The 18585-nt window shown below is 43.4% G+C and overlaps 1 protein-coding gene across 4 annotated transcripts in view; it reads right to left on the bottom strand.

Moving 5' to 3' along the window:
• The window catches only part of MYO6 (myosin VI), a 106891-nt gene that overhangs the window by 70803 nt on the left and 17503 nt on the right, over positions 1-18585 (bottom strand). For all 4 annotated transcript variants that reach the window (XM_054392211.1, XM_054392219.1, XM_054392226.1 and 1 more), the window contains exons 4-8: positions 15800-15929; positions 13350-13455; positions 9931-9986; positions 4883-4980; positions 3906-4070 (exon numbers count right to left, since the gene is read on the bottom strand). In XM_054392211.1, the coding sequence (XP_054248186.1) occupies positions 3906-4070; positions 4883-4980; positions 9931-9986; positions 13350-13455; positions 15800-15929 (555 nt within the window). The remainder of the gene's footprint in view (positions 1-3905; positions 4071-4882; positions 4981-9930; positions 9987-13349; positions 13456-15799; positions 15930-18585) is intronic.

The following is an 18585-nucleotide window of genomic DNA, read 5'->3' as shown; positions in this document are numbered from 1 at the left end:
GTGTCCAATACAATATTAAAATAAACTGGGTGTCAAATTTAACATTTAAATAAACTAGGTGTCAAATTTAATATTAAAATAAAACATTGTTAAGATTAATACAAAGTGACAAGAAACTGCTCAAACGTAGCTTGAAATATTGAACAGCTTTCTCTAGCAGCCAGTAAGACTGCAAAGCACAGCATATCTTTCAACACAATACATCCCTGTATTACAGTATTAGTAATGTGATCCCAGAAAGTGGGGATGGGAAGTGGAAAAGGTGGTGCTGCTCAAGAAGAGAGTGTGGGAATTTATCTGACAGGCAGAGAATGTCGAGCAGCAGGGTGCCTGATAATAATGTGTGTGGGAGATGTTTAATCACAAGATAATGGATTCCATTTGAAAGCAAATAACTCAAGGAAATTTATCTCATAAATCTAGGACAAATTACATTTTTAAAGTACCACAGAACTTTAGGAGCTGGAAAGGACCTTGAAAGCTCATCCAGTCCAACCCCCCTGCCACAGCAGGATCACCTAGGGCAGGTCACACAGGAACACAGCCAGGTGGGGTTGGAATATCTCCAGAGAGGGAGACTCCACAACCCCCCTGAGCAGCCTCTTCCAGGGTTCTGTCACTCTCACAAAATTCTTCCTCATGTTCTCATGGAACTTCCTATGGCTCAGCTTCCACCACTGCCCCTTGTGCTGGCATTGGGCATCACCCAGCAGAGCCTGGCTCCAGCCTCTGGGCACTCCCCCTGCACATCTTTAGCACCAGCAAGGAGCTCACCTCTCAGGCTCCTCCTCTCCAAGCTCCAGAGCCCTCAGGTCCCTCAGCCTCTCCTCCTAAGGAAGATCTTCCACTGCCTGCAGCAGCTTTGGGGCTCTGTGCTGGACTCTCTCAAGCAGTTCCCTGAGGTCCTTCTTGACCTGAGGAGCCCAGAACTGGACACAATATTCCAGATGTGACCTCAGCAGGGCAGAGCAGAGGGGGAGGAGAACCTCTCTAGACCTCCTAACCACAGCCCTTCTAATCCCCCCCAGGCTGCCATTGGCCTTCTTGGCCACCAGAGCACATTGCTGGCTCATGGGCAACCTCCCATCCACCAGGACCCCCAGGGCCTTTTCCCCCTCACTGCTCTCCAACAGCTCAGTCCCCAACCTCTTCTGCTCCATGAGGTTCTTCTTTCCCAGGTGCAACACTTGCCCTTGTGGAACTTCATTCAATTTCTCCCTACCCAACTCTCAGCCTAAGTCTCCCTGAATGGCAGCACAGCCTTCCAGTACACAAATACATAGCTTGAAGCTCACAAATACATCTGCAACACAGAAATACCATTGGACTTCTTTGTAGTTGTTAGGGGGGGTATGAGGGGCTGCTGTTGTGGATTTTTTGGTTGGTTTGTTTGGGGGGTGAGGGGGGTGTGCTTGTATTGTTTGGGATTTTTTGTTTTTTTCTTTGGGGGGTGTTGGAGTTGTTTGTTTGTTTAGGGTTTTTTCTTTTTTGCTTGTTTGTTTGCTTTCTTGCTTGTTTTGTTGTTGTTGGTTCAGCTGTGGTGGTTTGGGTTTTTTTTAGTTCTGCATTACAAAGCCCCATTATAACATCACTGACTCAAACAAAAGGCAATCTCATTTCTGGAATTTAAGATCAGGGTTTCTTTCTTTTTTCTTTCTTTTCAAAGCCATGAGGTCCAATTCAAGTCACCAAGACCTACAAGGTTCAGCACAAGGGTACCCAATGACTTTAAATTTCTGAAAACCTAAACCACAAGCACCCAGGACTGCAAGCTTTTGTGTAGTTGTGCTTGGAAAAGGGGTGTGGAAGAAACCTGCAACTGCTCAGGTTTCCCCAGGATGAACAAACAGAGGGGTAAATGCCATCATGGCTGCAAAATCACAGCCAGGCCAGGCAGGTGCAGCCAACAGAGTTGTCTTCATTCACATTCCCAGAGCAACTGCAACTGGCCAAATGCATGCAGAGGAGATTACAAGGGATCACTTAAATCAAGGGGAATCCAGCCTTCTAGGAGGGGAAAAAAGAGCATCATGCTATCCTATCCTATCCTATCAAGTTCAAATGAAATAGTTAAAAAAAAAAAAAATTAAAGCTAAAAAAGTGGGAAAATGGAAGGAAAAGAATACCAGAATCTAAAGGCAGTCTGTTTGAGGCATTGCTACTGAAAGCATAACACTGAATCAGGCTTCACAGGCTCACAGGATGTTCAGGGTTGGAAAGGACCTCTGGAGATCTTCGAGTCCAACAGAGAATCCAGCACAGGTTGCACAGGAACACATCTGTTCCTGAGGCTGGAAAGGCTCCAGAGAAGGAGACTCCACAACCTCTCTGGGCAGCCTGCTCCAGTGCTCTGTGACCCTCACAATGAAGAAGTTCTTCCTCATGTGGAGGTGGAACCTCCTGTGATAGAGTTTGCATCCATTCCCCCTTGTCTTATTCCCAGGCACAAGTGAGTAGAGGCTGTCCCTGTCCCTTCCTTCCTGACACCCACCTCTCACATATATATATATAGACATATCTAATCAGATCCCCTCTCAGTCTTCTCTTCTCCGGACCAACCAGCCCCAGGGCTCTCAGCCTTTCTTGTAAGGCAGTACTCCCAGTCCCTTCATCATCCTCCCAGCCCTCAGGAAAGGGCAAAAAAAGACAAATTAAAGCATATGGAGAAGGGAAATCAGATGACAAATCACAAGTCCTATGAACACTGGATTGAATTAAAAGGTCTATGAGTCCAAGAGCTTGGCTTCAGTCATGACCTCTCCTTCACTCAAGGATTTTACTGTTCCTTCCTGAGTTGGGATGACAAAACTGTGTATCTTATTTACAAACACGGATGTACACTGCAGCAGAACTTACTACTTCATTCTCCTTTTCCTAACAAACCTAAAACTCTGCTCTGCTTTTTTCCTGCCAGTGAGCATTAACTTACACTTTAAAGAAGTGTGCACAGTGATTCAAGGCTTATTTCCCTACTTTTTATTTTGAGTTGACTTTCATTTAGGTGTAGTGAGGAGCATTACATTCAGCACTGATTTTATTTGCAGTTTATTAGCTTCTCCATCACTTGAGTGATTGGACCAGTAACAGGGTATGGAAATGTAGCCAAAACTCAGAAAGAGTAACTAGTCCTCACGTAATAATAAATTAGGTGAAGAAAAACCTGAGAAGAAGGATCATGCTTAATGTATAGAAGTAACCTTGGCAGGAAGATCTGAGTATGGGCTCTGGGTCAGTTGGAGACAAAGAGTTAAGCTTTCAGCTGAAAGGGACTAATGAGTCTTATCCTGTAAATCAGTGGCCAAGAATGACAGAGGAGGAGTATGATAACAGGAATGGGAGAGGCTCAAAACTGGAGCAGAACAAACAATGATCTAGAGAGTAGAGTATAATACAATAGGAACAAGGTGCAACAGAGTAAATTGTTATGAAAGCACACAGACTGGACATAGGAACACAACAACCTCTTCACCCTGGCCTGATCCTTGGTGGGAGGTATGAGAAAAGAATAATTTTTAGCAAGAAACATGGGAGAACTCCTACACCTTCCTAAATGCCTGGTTAGAATATTTTTCAGGTAGTTTACCCCCAGAACAGCTAGATCATCATCAAGACATTCACACTTCACATCTCTAGAAGAGTCCATAACAACATTACCAGTGCAACAGTAAAGTTCTGGAAAAAGAAAAAGAATTCCTCTGTTTTAAGATAGAGAGGAAAAAGCACCTCTTCCCAAAAGGCAGCTTTATTTCAGGATCAAATAGATTTAACAAAACAAATCCTGATTTTTGTAGCACGAAAGAGTCTATCAAAGATAGCAGAGAGGTTGTAATAAGAGCTGTATGGAAAAAAAAAAAATCCTGCATGGCAGTATGAGAAGCTTTACAAACACTGACTCCGATACTCACCCTAAAGTTGTCAGGAGAGCTTAGATAAAGCTTTTCCCTAATGTCTTCTGGAGCACCAGCACATAGCCTGTAAAAGATGTGATAATTTCTCTCTTCTTTGCCTTGCACACAGATCCGAGATTTCTCCAGAAGGTAATGTGACACAAATCCACCAACCACTGAGTTCTAGGAAGAAGAAATATTTTTCTCATTAGCTTAATAGTTTTTTTGATTATTGCAGATTCAGAGGTTTTTTATTTTACATTTGTCTGATTGCAGCCCACTCACCAAATACTGCTCCTAAGATGACTAAAATCCATCTATACCATCACAGAATCAAACAGGTTGGAAGAGACCTCCAACATCAAGTCCAACTGATGACCCAACCCTAACTAATCAACCAGACCATGGCACTAAGTGCCTCATCCAGGCTCTTTTTAAACACCTCCAGGGACGCTGACCCCACCCCCTCCCTGGGCAGCACATTACAAAGGCCAATCTCTCTTTCTGGGAAGAACTTCTTTCTAAGATCAAGCCTAAATCCCCCCTGCACAGCTTGAGACTGTCTCTTGTGTCCTCTTGTTCTGTCACTGGTTGCCTGACTGGGAAAAGAGACCAACCCCAATCTGGCTACAACCTCCCTTCAGGGAGTTGTAGACAGCAATGAGGTCTCCCCTGAGCCTCCTCTTCTCCAGGCTAAACACCCCCAGCTTCCTCATCCTGTCCTCATAGCAGAGGTGCTCCAACCCCCTGAGCATTTTCATGGCCTTCCTCTGGACCCACTCCATCAGCTCCACGTCCTTCCTCTACTGAGGGCTCCAGATCTGGACGCAGTACTCCAGGGGAGGTCCCAGCAGAGGAGAGCAAAGTGGCAGAATCACCTCACTAAATCTGCCTACTGCCAGTTTGGCATTTCCATTTTACAACCAAAACAGAAAAACAAAACAACAAGAAAAAACCCCAAGACATTAGTGGTTGTGTGAGAAAAATGTCAGTACCTTTTCATTGAAGTGGATTTCAACAAACTTCCCAAAGCGACTGCTGTTGTTGTTGCGAACTGTCTTTGCATTCCCAAAGGCTTCCAAGAGGGGATTTGCTGTTAACAACAACAACAAAATCAAAATAAAAATATGGCAAGTGTTAAAATTTGATCAATAAACTACCAAAGAGAGAGAGCAAATCTGTATTAATTATTTGGTGAACTGATTGGGAATAAGGTTAAAGGGGAAATATTAATGATTAGGAATAAGTGATACAGGAAACTGTATTGGCTGTGTTCTGCTGGAACTGAGAATGAAGTGCATGAACACCACATAAGACACTGCATAGGATTTGAAATGATACTGTGGTATGGTTTGAGGCTGCTGTTTTAGCCTAGTGTCTTAGTTATAAACAAGAACAAGGACTTTGTGGACATCTGTGAGTAAAAATGTAAATAAATTACCATTGGATGCAGAAGAACAACTAATTTGTCTGCATCACTCCATTGGCTTGCTGACTAGGGTATAGTTTGCTGTACAAAATATCTTTCTCTCCTTTTTTCACAGAATCACAGAATTATTGAGGCTGGAAAAGACCTCTGAGATCATCAAGTGCAGCCTATGGCCTTACACCACCACATCAGCTAAACCCTGCCACCAAGTGCCACAGCCAAGCTTTTCTTAAAGACCTCCAGGGAGGGTGACTCCACCACCTCCCTGGGCAGTCCATCCCAGTGCCTAATCAGCCTTGCCGTCAGGAAGTGCTTCCTAATATCCAACCTAAACCTCCCCTGGCACAGCTTCACACCATTGGCCTCTCATCCTGCCACAGGTTGCTTGGGAGCAGAGCCTGACCCCCACCTGATTACAGCTTCCTTCCAGGTAGTTGTAGAGAGTGATAAGGTCCCCTCTGTGTCTCCTCTTCTCCAGGCTGAACACCCCCACTTCTTCCCCCTCCTGTTCTGCTTTGCACTGCTCCCTTATCTCTTTCCTGACCTTCTGATGGCTGAACTGACTTGTGCTATGTCTCTGAAAGCACCAGGGCAAGGAGGGGGAAGGAGGCTGCAAGCAGCCCTCTGGGCTGTCCAGGGGGGATGCAGTTCTATACATGGGAACCCTTGTATTTATTTTTCTGAATTGTAAATATATTTTGTACATGTTCTTTGCATTTCATACTTCTAGATTTTAGTTTACCTTTTGTAAATATAACTTTCATTTTTTTGCTTCTGAGTTTGGGGGTTTTGGGGGGGAAAGTGGGAGCTTATTCTGAGGGTAAATTCCAATTAATTTGGGGGCAATTTCAACCCATCATATACTGTAAGAAATTCAGAGACAAAGACCAAAATGTATTCAGTGATGTTCTTCAGTGAATTCCTGATGCATCAGATATGAGACAAAACACAGTTTGTCACTTCCCAGCAAGTTGTTATCATAAAATCTCAACTACCCACTTATCCCACAGGCAGAAATGTCACTTAAATGTCATGCATGCAAGATGTTAGATTGATTAGGGAATAAAAATATATATGAGAGGATTGTGTTCATCTCCAAAACAACTTAGAAGTGCCCTTTCAAATTAGGTCAGTTAAGTGATTGAGTGATTTTATTTTTCACTGGCTCAAAGCCCATGCAGAAAGAGTGGCAGCAACCTAATATAGAGAGAATCAGAGAAGGGTTTAAGGTAGGAGGGACCAACAAAGGTCATCTAGTCCAATCCCTTGGCAGTGAGCAGGGACATCCTCCACTAGATGAGGTTGCTCAGGGCCTGACCTTGCATATCTCCATAGACGGGGCCTCGACTGCTTCCCTGGGCAACCTCTTCCAGTGTTCCACCACCCTCCTGGTAAAGAACTTGTTCCTAAAATATAATCTAGAACTTGTTCCTAACATAAAATCTAAATCCACTCTAATGTAGGCCCATTGCCCTTTGTAAACAGTTCCTCCAACCTCCCTGTGCTCAGCAGGGACATCCCCTATCAGGTTGCTCAGAGCCTTGTTGAGCCTCACCTTGAATAGCTTCAGGGATGGGGCCTCAACTACTTCCCTGGGCAACCTGTTGCAGTGTTCTACCATCCTCATGGTAAAGAGCATCCAATGTAAATCTAGTCTCCTGTGATTTTACACCATTGCCCCTCATCCTATTACCACAGGCCTTTGTAAACAGTTCCTCTCCTGCCTTCTTGTAGCCCTCTTCAGGTACTGACAGGCTGCTACTAGGTCTCCCCAGAGCCTTCTCTTCCCCAGCTCCCTCAGCCTGTCCTTGCATTTAAGCAGTTTGTAAATGTTTAGTAGTTACAAAACACAAGGTTGCTGAAAGACTGCATTTTACTAGCTCCAAAGATCAATGAAAACTGATTTACTGACTCATGCTAACAATAAACCACTGAAAACACCTGCAAGATTTTTTGCAAGCTTCTAGATTAAAAACTAGACATCGGAAACTAAGAGTGCAGGAGCTCAGATTTAGAACTCCACTGACAACCTTGTACAAATCTCCTCTTACAAAAATTAATGAATCAAGGAATAACTACAATGGTTGGATAAAGTATGGAAAGAATTATAGAAGCACAGAATCATGTAGGTTGGAAAAGACTTTTAAGGTCATTGAGTCCAACCATAAAGTCTACACTCTCAAGTCCACCATTAAGTCATATCCTCAAGCATCATAGAATCATAGAATGGTTTGGGTTGGAAGGGATCTCCAAAGGTCATGCAGTCCAACCTCCCTGCACTCAGCAGGGACATCTTCTATCAGGTTGCTCAGAGCCTTGTTGAGCCTCACCCTGAATAGCTTCAGGGATGGGGCCTCAACTACTTCCCTGGGCAACCTGTTGCAGTGTTCTACCATCCTCATGGTAAAGAACATCCAATGCATGTTCTTAACATCCAATGTAAATCTACTCTTCTGTGATTTAAAACCATTGCCCCCCATCCTATCACCACAGGCCTTTGTAAACAGTCCATCTCCAGCCTTCTTTTAGGCCCCCTTCAGGTACTGGCAGGCTGCTATTAGGTCTCCTTAGAGCTTTCTCTTCTCCAAGCTGAACACCCCCAGCTCCCTCAGCCTGTCCTCCTAGCAGAGGTGTTGCAGCCCCCACCTGCATGGCTTTGAAACACATTCATGCATTAGAGAGATGCCACTCATCATGATACAGGTCCACCCATCCCCAGGGACAATGCAGCATTTAGTAGAGCAGCAGAGCAGCATCAGCATTAACTCCACTTTTTTTTTTTTTTTTGGCTGGATTTTTCATTATTTTTATACTTAAAGCCTATGAAAAGGCAAGTCTGACTTTCAACCTAACTTCTTAAAGAAATCTCTGATAATTATTCATGCATTTTACTTAACATTAACATTTTAAAAAGAAAACATCATGAATAAAAACAATCTGCAAGAGGTCTTTCAGCTAGCTTAACAGTTCCCCTGGTAATACCTATGCTGTAAGCATGCTCATTAAAATTGTGCCTAAAAAATTCAAAAGCCATGCATCAGATGCTGGTTTAGACCACAAAACTCAAACTTTTCCAAGAATACCTACAAGTACCACCAAACACCATCAGGCATTATCCAACTCTTTTCTGCTGTCTGAGTTCCTTTAGCCCACGGTAGATTTCACTAAGGAATTGGTTTTAAGCAAACCTTCAGCAACAAGAGATTAAAGCCTGCAGTACTTCTCTTGAGTAATCCAGTGGCTCAAATAGGAAAGTAGAAAAATTGAAAGAAAAGGTAAAAAAATCTAGGTTTAAGAAAAAGACAGAAATTAAATCCCCAAATAAATACACTACATGCTATAAAAGACTGAAACAACAGATGAGGCATTATTAGATTGCCTGAGGGTTGCTTGGGTTTGAGATATTTATATTGTCTTAAAAAGTTATTTTCTGTTCCCTTAGGAAGTGCCTGCAACATTAAGTGGACGATTAACACAGTCTCTTCTGACCTTCTTTGGGAGCCTGTTATGGAGAGACAATGAAAATGTCAATCCAAATTATGTGCTTTGAGACAAGAACCATCATTTTAAAAAGAGCTTTCCTGCTTTATCTGACTTTGAGAACTTCAAGGGTAAGGAGAAGGAACTGCTCTTCCCTAGTAGTAACAGCTAGTAGAGTATGAATATAATCTTGTCCTCACAGATTGCACAGATCCACAGAGTGCTGGGGGTTAGAAGGGACCTCAGGACATCATCTAGTCCAATCCTCCTGCTAAAACAGCTCACCTAGAGCAGGTTGTAGAGTAACATGTCCAAGCAGGTTTGGAAAATTTCCAGAGAAGGAGACTCCACAACCTCTCTGGGCAGCCTCAGTTCTCCAGCACCCTCAAATTAAAGAAGCTTTTTCTTAAATTTTAAGTGAAACCTCCAGTTTGTGCCCATTGCCCCTTGTCCTATCACTGGGCACCACTGCAAAGAGCCCAGCCCCATTCTCATGACCTCCACCCTTCAGATATTTATATGCCTTTATAAGATCCCCTCTCAGTCTGCCCTTTTCCAGGCTAAAGAGGTCCAGGTCTCTCAGCCTCTCCTCCTAAGACAGATGCTCCTGTCCCTTCATCTTGGTGGCCTCCTGTTTGACTCTATCCAGCAGATCTTTGTCTCTTTTGAACTGGGGAGCCCAGAACTGGACACAATCCTCCAGAGAAGGCCTCACCAGGGCAGAGTAGAAGGGAAGGAGAACCTCCCTCAGTTTGCTGGCCCACATTCTTAATGCACTCCAGAACACCATTGCCCTTCTTGGCCATAAGGGCACATTGCTGGCCCATGGCGAACTTGTTCATAGTGATTAAAACCCTAATTGGATACATGTGTGTGAGAGACATTGATCAGATCCTTTCTCAGTCTTCTCTTCTCCACACTAAACAGCCCCAGGGCTCTCAGGCTCTCTTCACAGAGCAGATGCTCAAGTCCCCTAAGCATCCTCATAGCTCTTCCTTGGACTCTCCCCAGCAGGTCTCTGTCTCTCTTCAACTGGGGAGCCCAAGATTGGACACAGATAGATAGATAACTATAGATAGTAAATAAATGCATAAATGGATGGAATCTTCCATTCAATAAAAGAAAATTCAATACCTTCTACAATTCTGTAATCAATATCTTGACCAGTACCATAGGATTCTGTCAAATACCTGCAAAGAAAGACAAAAATATCAGTATCCTTTATGTATCAGGTTCCCTCAGCTCAACATTGGAATGTGGAATTGGCCATTGGAATGTGCTGCCCAGGGAGGTGGTGGAGTCACCATCCCTGGAGGTGTTCAAGAGGGGATTGGACGTGGCACTTGGTGCCATGGTTTAGATAGTCATGAGGTGTAGGGTGACAGGTTGGACTCGATGATCCTTGAGGTCTCTTCCAACCTTCCTGATTCTTGATTCTTGAACAGGGTTTAGCATGGCTGTATACAATACTTACTAACAGTTTACTAAAGGCAAATCTTACTGATTACAACTTCCCAATACCTCTGTCTTTTCAAATAAAGGCAATTTGGTTTTGTTAAAAGAAAAATATCCTTGCAGACTTCATTATTTTTTCAGTACTTCAAGACACATACAGAACTTCTTTTGGAAATGCAGATGGAAATTGTACTTTTGCACAAATAAAATGAAACTAGTGTTGTACTATCTGTACGTATTAATGGTTTAGTAAACACAAAAGGCTTCATGTGCAATTCTTGATTTAACAACAGTTTCCAGGCATAGAGTTGCTGTGTTCATAGCTATTAATGTTAATAAAAATCCCTCAGTGACAGGGAGATAGGAAATTGCAGGTGCCTAATGAAGGTAAGATTCAATTTAGCCAATTAAAGAAAGAACTTGACAATAAATCCACAATGTGCTTGCTCCAAAGTTGCAGGTTTTTTTCATTACTTTTTTTTTCCTGCACCCTGGTCCTGCTTTCTGCAACTTCACAAGTAAACCTGGACCATGTTCAAAGCAGTGCCTGAAAATGGGGACTTCTTTAATAAAACCCCAAACTTCAGGAGCACTAACAGAGCTGTATTATAGAGTCATAGAATTGTTAAGGTTGGAGAAGACCTTTAAGATCACCAAGTCCAACCCTCTACACAACTCCTCCAAGACTACTAGACTATATCCAAGGATAAAGTGCCACAGCTACTGTTTTTTGAACACCTCCAGGTGTCAACATACCACCTCCTCCCTGGGCAGCCTGTTCCAATCTCTGACCACTCTTGCAGGGAAGAAATTCTTCCTTGGGGCCTTTTCCTCTTGTGCTGTCCTTAGTTACTCGGGAGAAGAGGTCAGCACCAGCCTCACTACAACCTCATTTCGTGTAGCTGCAGAGAGCAATAAGGTCTCCTCTCAGCCTCCTCTTCTTCAGGCAACACAATCCCAGCTCCCTCAACCTCTACCCATGCTCTCCAAACCCCTCACCAGCTCCACTGCCCTTCTCTGTACCTGCTCCAGCACTTCAACATCCTTCTCATACTGCAGTGTCCAAAACTGGGCATGGCACTTTTTGGCACTGGACATGAGTATTTTGTCCTTTCTGATCACACAAGGGAAAAACCTACCTGCTTTTAAAACTCACTGAGGTTTTGTACATGCACTCTATGAGGGCTGGTGGTGGGGAGAAACGAGAGCAATGCTGTCTGCCTGCTGTATCCAGAACTTCTGCTGGGAAGCAGAAGAATAACCTCATTTATTCTTCAGGAGATATTCTCCCAGTGCCTGGGATCTTGGCAGGACCAAAGTTAGGATGTCCTCTGTAAAAACCATTACCAGCACCTTGCAGTAATTCATTCAGCTACCAGTTAAAGGTTGCACAGGGGCAGGGAAGAACAACATGAAGGACAGACAGGTATCTGTGACAGTTCTTCATGGGATGCAGAAGATAATCCTGCTGCTGCACATAAACACTGGAGAACACATGATGTCAGGGAAAAGGGAATTAAAGATTTATACAGAATGAAGGGGGGAATGGAGTGGATTTACACTGCCTGCACTGTGCTCCCCTGGATATCAGGCCACCTATGATAAAGTGAGAAAGGTGAATTTCATGGAGCAGTGCCCTCCAATTACAGTGCTCCAAGGTGATATAAAACACTTAAAGTGTAGCAACAAGTCAGTAACATTAAAAATATAAGAGGAAGCAAGGTTGTTATATACTGGCAGTATGGTATCCATATACTTAATGTACTTGATTTAGTATCAGCCACAGATGAACATCAATAAACAATTAAATCCCATTATTCAATCTTATTCACTAAACTGGGGTAAAATGTATCCCAGAATGCCTGCAGTCATCTCAAAATGAAGAGTTAAAAAACCCTGGCCATCAAACAAACAGAAAAATCCAAACCCTAAAGACAGGGAAAACAGAAGAAGGCACATTTCTGGTAAAACCAAGATAGAGTTCAAATGTCTTATTTACATTTTTATGCACCACACCACCAGATGTGCAGTACCAAAATGACTGCATCAGAAACCACAATAGCTACATGATGTCACTGCCACTGAGTTAAGGTTTATGTAGGTAGTGGCCCACATTTCACATGTCAGCATTTCACACAGTGAATTTCTGTGATTAAAATGCAGGTAGAAGTAGATCACAGTCTCACAGTATATCAGAGGTTGGAAGGGACCTCCAGAGATCATCAGGTCCAACCCCCCTGCCAGAGCAGCAGCACTTAGGGTAGTCTGCACAGGAATGCATCCAGGTGGGGTTGGAAAGTCTCCAGAGAAGGAGACTCCACAACCCCCTGGGGAGCCTGTTCTTCACCCTCACTGGAAAGAAGTTTCTCCCCCTGAGGTGAAATCTTCTCTATTCAAGTTTGAACCCATTGTTCCTTGGCTTATCACTGTTACACTTGGAAGGGAGAACTTTAGCCTAGATCCTGACTGCAAAGACTGAAAGTAAAATAAATTACCATTGGATGCAAAAGGCAAAAAATGCTAAGGTCTATAGAATTCATTGGATTGCTAATGGGGATAGAGAGCAGAGGCAGAAACAGTTCTTGCTCTATTTTCTCCTTTTCTGTCACTTCTGCTTGCAACTTTCCTCTCTCTCTCTTCCCTGACCTTGCCAGGTGATCTCTGTTTTGACTACTGTGTGAGGTAACAGGAAGGAGGGAGTGAGTTGGGAGAGGAAGTGAATGGTCCCCTGGATCCATCCAGGGGGTTGTGAGGAGGTTCTGTGTTGTTTATAGATTGTAAACATCTACATACTAGGGGGGAGTGAGTTGGGGGAGGAAGTGAATGGTCCCCTGGATCCATCCAGGGGGTTGTGAGGAGGTTCTGTGTTGTTTATAGATTGTAAACATCTACATACTGTACATCTATTGTGTATTTTGCACATATTCATTGCATTTCATAATTATACATTTCAGTTTGCTCGTCAATAGAGCTTCATTTGCTTCCAAAACCTTCTGAGCTAGTCTGGCAATTTTATTTTGGGGGGTAGTTCTCCAAATTAGTTGTAGCCACACAAGAGATTCACAGGACAAGTTTGGTCTAAAAGCACAACAACAAACCTCAAAACAAATTTTGTGTTTTCTGTCTTGCCAGCTCCTGATTCCCCAGAGACTATGATGGACTGACTCATCTTCAGCACTTTCATATCACGGAATGCTTTATCAGCTTAAAAAGAAGAACACATTAAACATGACCAAAATTAATATTCAGGAGAACTGCAAGCATTAAGTTAAGCTACAAGGCAAAAATTAAAACATTTTCAGCAGCACAAAGTAAATATTTACAGTTGAGTGCATTACAACTGCAAGTTGCTTCTCCATAACAGACTCAGAGGATGTTAGGGGTTGGAAGGGACCTCTGGAGATCTCCCAGTCCAAGCCCCCTGCCAGAGCAGGACCAGAGAATCCAGCAGAGGGCACACAGGAACACAACCACATGGGTCTTGAAAGGCTCCAGAGAATGAGACTCCACAATCTCCTTGGGGAGCCATTAGTAAGGGACCCCCTAACTTGTATCATAGCTGCTCACCCTCCACCTCTGACATGTAAGCACTTAAAATCATTTTAAAAAGAACTCCAGGAGAGACCCCACCTGGAGTACTGTGATGAGTTCTGGAGCCCTTATTACAAGTGCTAGAATGTGTCCAGAGAAGGGCAACGAGGATGAGCAGAGGGCTGGAGATCCTCTCCTATAGAGACAGACTGAGTGAATTAGGGCTGCTCAGTCTGGAGAAGAGAAGCCTCCAAGGAGACCTTCTTGTGGCCTTCCATTAACTGAAAGGGACCTACAAGAAAGCTGGGGAAGGACTTTTGAGGGTGTCAGGTAACGATAGGACTCGGGATATGGACCAAAACTAGAAATGGGTAGATTCAGATTGGATGTTAGGAAGAAATTCTTCCCCAGGAGGGTGGTGAGACACTGGCAGAGGTTGCCCAGGGAGGTGGTGGAAGCCTCATCCCTGGAGGATTTAAGGCCAGGCTGGATGTGGCTCTGAGCAACTTGATGTAATGTGAGGTGTCCCTGCCCATGGCAGTGGGGGATGGAATTGGATGATCCTTGAGGTGCCTTCCAACCCTGACAATTCTATGATTCTGTGAAGTACTCAACTATATCCAGAACAAAATAAACCAAAAGCTACCTAAAACTAAATCTCTTGAACTGAATGTATGAACAAAATAGTAACCAATTTTACATGAGTATTGTTTTAAAGGAAAACTTTCAGCTGTACTTTGTGACTTTTGAGATAAAGAAAGCTGGAAAAATGTGGGTTTCTTGTTATGTACCAGGTACTAAACCCCCAGCTAATTATACTTTTGATTAGAAAACAAAATGCAACACAGTGAGGCAGCTTCAAACAAGTCAAATACTGATTTGTCAATTTCAAACAGTTTTTTTATTAAAAAGTGACTGAAACCAGGTTTATCCCAGTAATGACATTTAAATACATTTTCTGCCTACCACACATGCAGCAGTACAGGCTGGGAGGGGATCTGCTGGAGAGCAGCCCCAAAGAGAAGGAGCTGGGAGTGCTGGTGGACAACAAGTTCTGCATGGGACAGCAATGTGCCCTGGGGGCAAGAAGGCCAATGGGGTCCTGGGGGGCATTCAGAGGAGTGTGTCCAGCAGAGCCAGGGAGGTTCTCCTCCCCCTCTACTCTGCCCTGGTGAGGCCCCACCTGGAATACTGCATCCAGTTATGGGCTCCCCAGTTCAAAAGGGACTGGGATCTGCTGGAGAGAATCCAATGGAGGGCTACAAGGATGAGGAAGGGACTGGAGCACTGCCTGGGGAGGAAAGGCTGAGAGCCCTGGGGCTGTTTACTCTGGAGAGGAGAAGATGGAGAAGGGATCAGATAGATGTCTATAAATATCTGAGGGCTGGGGGTCAGGAAGAACAGCCTCTTCTCAGTTGCATCCTGGGAAAGGACAAGGGGCAATGGATGCAAACTCCAGCACAGGAGGTAGAGGAAGAACTTCTTTACTGTAAGGGTCACAGAACACTGGAGCAGGCTCCCCAGAGATGTTGTGGAGTCTCCTCTGGAAACTTTCAAGCCCTGTCTGGATGTGTTCCTGTGTGACCTGTGCTGGATTCTATGGTTCTACTCTTGCAGGAAGGTTGGACTGGAAGGTCTGCAGAGGTCCCTTCCAGCCCCTAACATCCTGTGATCAGATGTGCTCTGGCAACACAAAAGGCAAAGGCAGTCATTCCACTGAAGGACAGTGCCAACCTATGTCACTCTTCTCTTGCAAAATCAGATTTTTTATTATTATTTGTTTTTAACTGTTGCAAATTATATTTAAACTGCTTAGACATAAAACAATGGAGGTGCAGAACAATCATAACAGGGTTGCTAATTTCCACATCAAGGATGAAAGGATTTGTAAATTTTAGCAATCAGTGGGTTTATTTCACAATATCTATGCAATTGAATTCGTGTTAGAGGTGGCAGTTTACAGTGCAAGGTATTTGGTGCTTGTTTTGTAACAGAGAAGGACAGGCTCAATACATACCAATAGCAAACACGTGAGGTGGCAACGTTCCCAGTGATCTGCCCTGGTACTTCTTAATAGTATCTGAAGAGTAAAACTTAGGGATGTCAAAATATGGGTTCACTGCAATAAGGATGTTGGCTACATAGGTCTGTGAAGAAAACAATTAACAGCAAGTTACTAGCTAGCACAGAACCAAGTGGTTAACAGCACTTCTCTATCACTATTGAAGAGCAGAGCTAAAGTATAAGAAGTGCATTTACAATTCCCTCCCAGCTAATACAGATGCAAGAAGGGATGTATTTTTAGAGTTCCTCTCATTATCTTCTCAGGACTTCTATCAAATTCTCTCAGGACAATTTCTTAACTACTGAGCTGTGGAGCATGTCCTAAATTTGACCTTTCTCCCAATCTCCTTTTAAATTGTTTCCTATTGTCCAAGTTACTGGATCTAGGATAGTACAACACAGTTTCCTCCTCAAAAGTGAATAAAATAAGCTCCTGGCTAGCAGAATGCACTTTCCTCCAGTGAGGAAGATAACTTTTCAATAGTTAATGGAAACAACTCAGCAGGAAGGGCTAACAGGATCCTGCCTGGGAACGTACTCAAGCCAGGCAATAAAAGCATTCAGCCAAGAGAAATTAGCTATGGCTGCTTCCACAGTGAGAAATACTGAATGCAAATGTTCTCTCACAGAGCAGGAATCAAACCAAGACTGCTCTTTATCTTCCCACAGGATGAGGAAGACTGAAGACAAGTTTTAAGGTTTCTGAATAGTAGAACCCAAAAAACTTGCATAGCTTGGTTATAACATACAAGGGGGAACAAATGTCTGAATCACAGGGAAGAACAACAAAACAAAAAAAAACAAAAAAAAAAAAAAAAAAACCAAAAACAAAAACAAAAAAAAGGCAGATTCACAGGAAAAGGCCTGAAGAAAATCAGATTAAATCCTCAACTTGAATAACTTATTTGATGTTTTTTAATCACTGATCCTATCCCTAGACAACTGAAATTTGGGCACTATTGTGATGAGGCACTCAGTGGTTTTTGTTTAGTTGATGGTGTTGAGTGATAGGTTGGACTTGATGATCTCAAAGGTCTTTTCCAACCTGGTTAATTGTGTGGTTCTGGCTAGATCACACAAAATACATGAACTTTCTGAGATGTACTTTTCACCACTTATTTCACTGAAGGAAAACATTTCTTCAAGAGCTACATTTCTTCAAGTACTGCTATTAGATTTCCTTCCAAAAACAAGAACTGATAACCAGCATTAAACAAAAAGGACAAAAAAAATAATTGGTCATTCAGTATGCATCTGAAAGCTAAAAGGGAAAAAATAATTGCTCATTCAATTTGTATCTTAAAGTTACAAGGGAATACAAATTGAACCTTTTTTTTCTCCTCCATAAAATACACCTGCTCAGGAAAAAAAATATTAGTAGTGTTTGTTTATAATGAAGAAAGGCTTTATCATAGATTGGTCTGGGTTTGAAGGGACCACCAAAGGACATCCAGTCTGAGCTCCCTGCAGTCAGCAGGGACATCCCCAACTAGATCAGGTTGCCCAGGGCCCTGTCCAGCCTCACCTTGGCTATCTCCAGGGATAGGGCCTCAATCACCTCCCTGGGCAAACTTGTTCCAGTATTCCACCACCCTCACAGGTTAAGAATTTGTTCCTCACATCCAACCCAAATCTGCCCTTCTATACATTGTCCCTCATCCTGTCCCTGCAGGCCTTTGCATGCAGTCTCTCTCCATCCTTCTTGTAGCCCCCCCTGCAGGTCCTGGCAGGCTGCTATTAGTCTCCTTGAAGCCTCCTCTTCTCCAGGCTGAACACCCCCAGCTCCCTCAGCCTGTCCTCATAGCAGAGCTGTTCCAACCCCCTGAGCATTTTCATGACCCTCCTCTGGCCCCTCTCCATCAGCTCCATGTCCTTCCTATATTGAGGGCTCCAGAGCTGTACACAGCACTGCAGGTGAGGTCTCACCAGAGCAGAGCAAAGTGTCAGAATCACCTCTCTGGCTCTGCTGGCAATGCTGTTTTGGATGCAGCCCAGGCTGTGATTTGCCTTCTGTGCTGCAAGCTCACACTGCCTGCTCCTGGCCAGCTTCTCACCCATCAGCACCCCCAAGTCCTTTTCCACAGGGCTGCTCTCTAACACCTCCTCCCCCAGTCTGTATTGATAGTGAGGAGTGTTCTGGCCCAGGTGCAGAGCCCTGCACTTGCTCTTGTTGAACCTCATGACCTAATCACCACAAGCAGATTTAGAATTTTGTTTCCTCAAGTCTTCAGGTTCTATGTTTCAATTCCTGTTTTCCTAGAACAGCATTCAAATGGACATTTGAATATTTGTTTTAAAGTTGGTGCTTGATCTCTGAAGTGAGGCTCAACAGGGCTCTGGGCAGCCTGATCTATGTGAGGATGGTCTGCTGACTGCAGAGGGGGTTGGACTAGATGACCTTCAGAGCTCCCTTCCAACCCAGCTCAAAAAAAGACTTTATAGCTATGTAAAGTTAACTGCAACAAAGGAAAACAAGTAGAGTTGTTTTTTATATATTATATAAGTTATATTCACATATCTGATCTAGCATGAGGTGTCCCTGCCTATGGCAAGGGGGTTGGAACTAGATGATCCTTGAGGTCCCTTCCAACCCTAACAATTCTGTGATTCTATGAGATAGATAGATAGATAGATAGATAGATAGATAGATAGATAGATAGATAGATATCAAAGGGTTCAAACTTCATTTCAGAACAATATGTTGTCAAAAATATTGATTATTTTCACATGGACAATTAA

This window comes from Indicator indicator, chromosome 2 (genome assembly GCF_027791375.1).
Source record: "Indicator indicator isolate 239-I01 chromosome 2, UM_Iind_1.1, whole genome shotgun sequence".
NCBI lineage: Eukaryota > Metazoa > Chordata > Aves > Piciformes > Indicatoridae > Indicator > Indicator indicator.
This window is presented reverse-complemented; position numbering and strand designations above follow the sequence as displayed.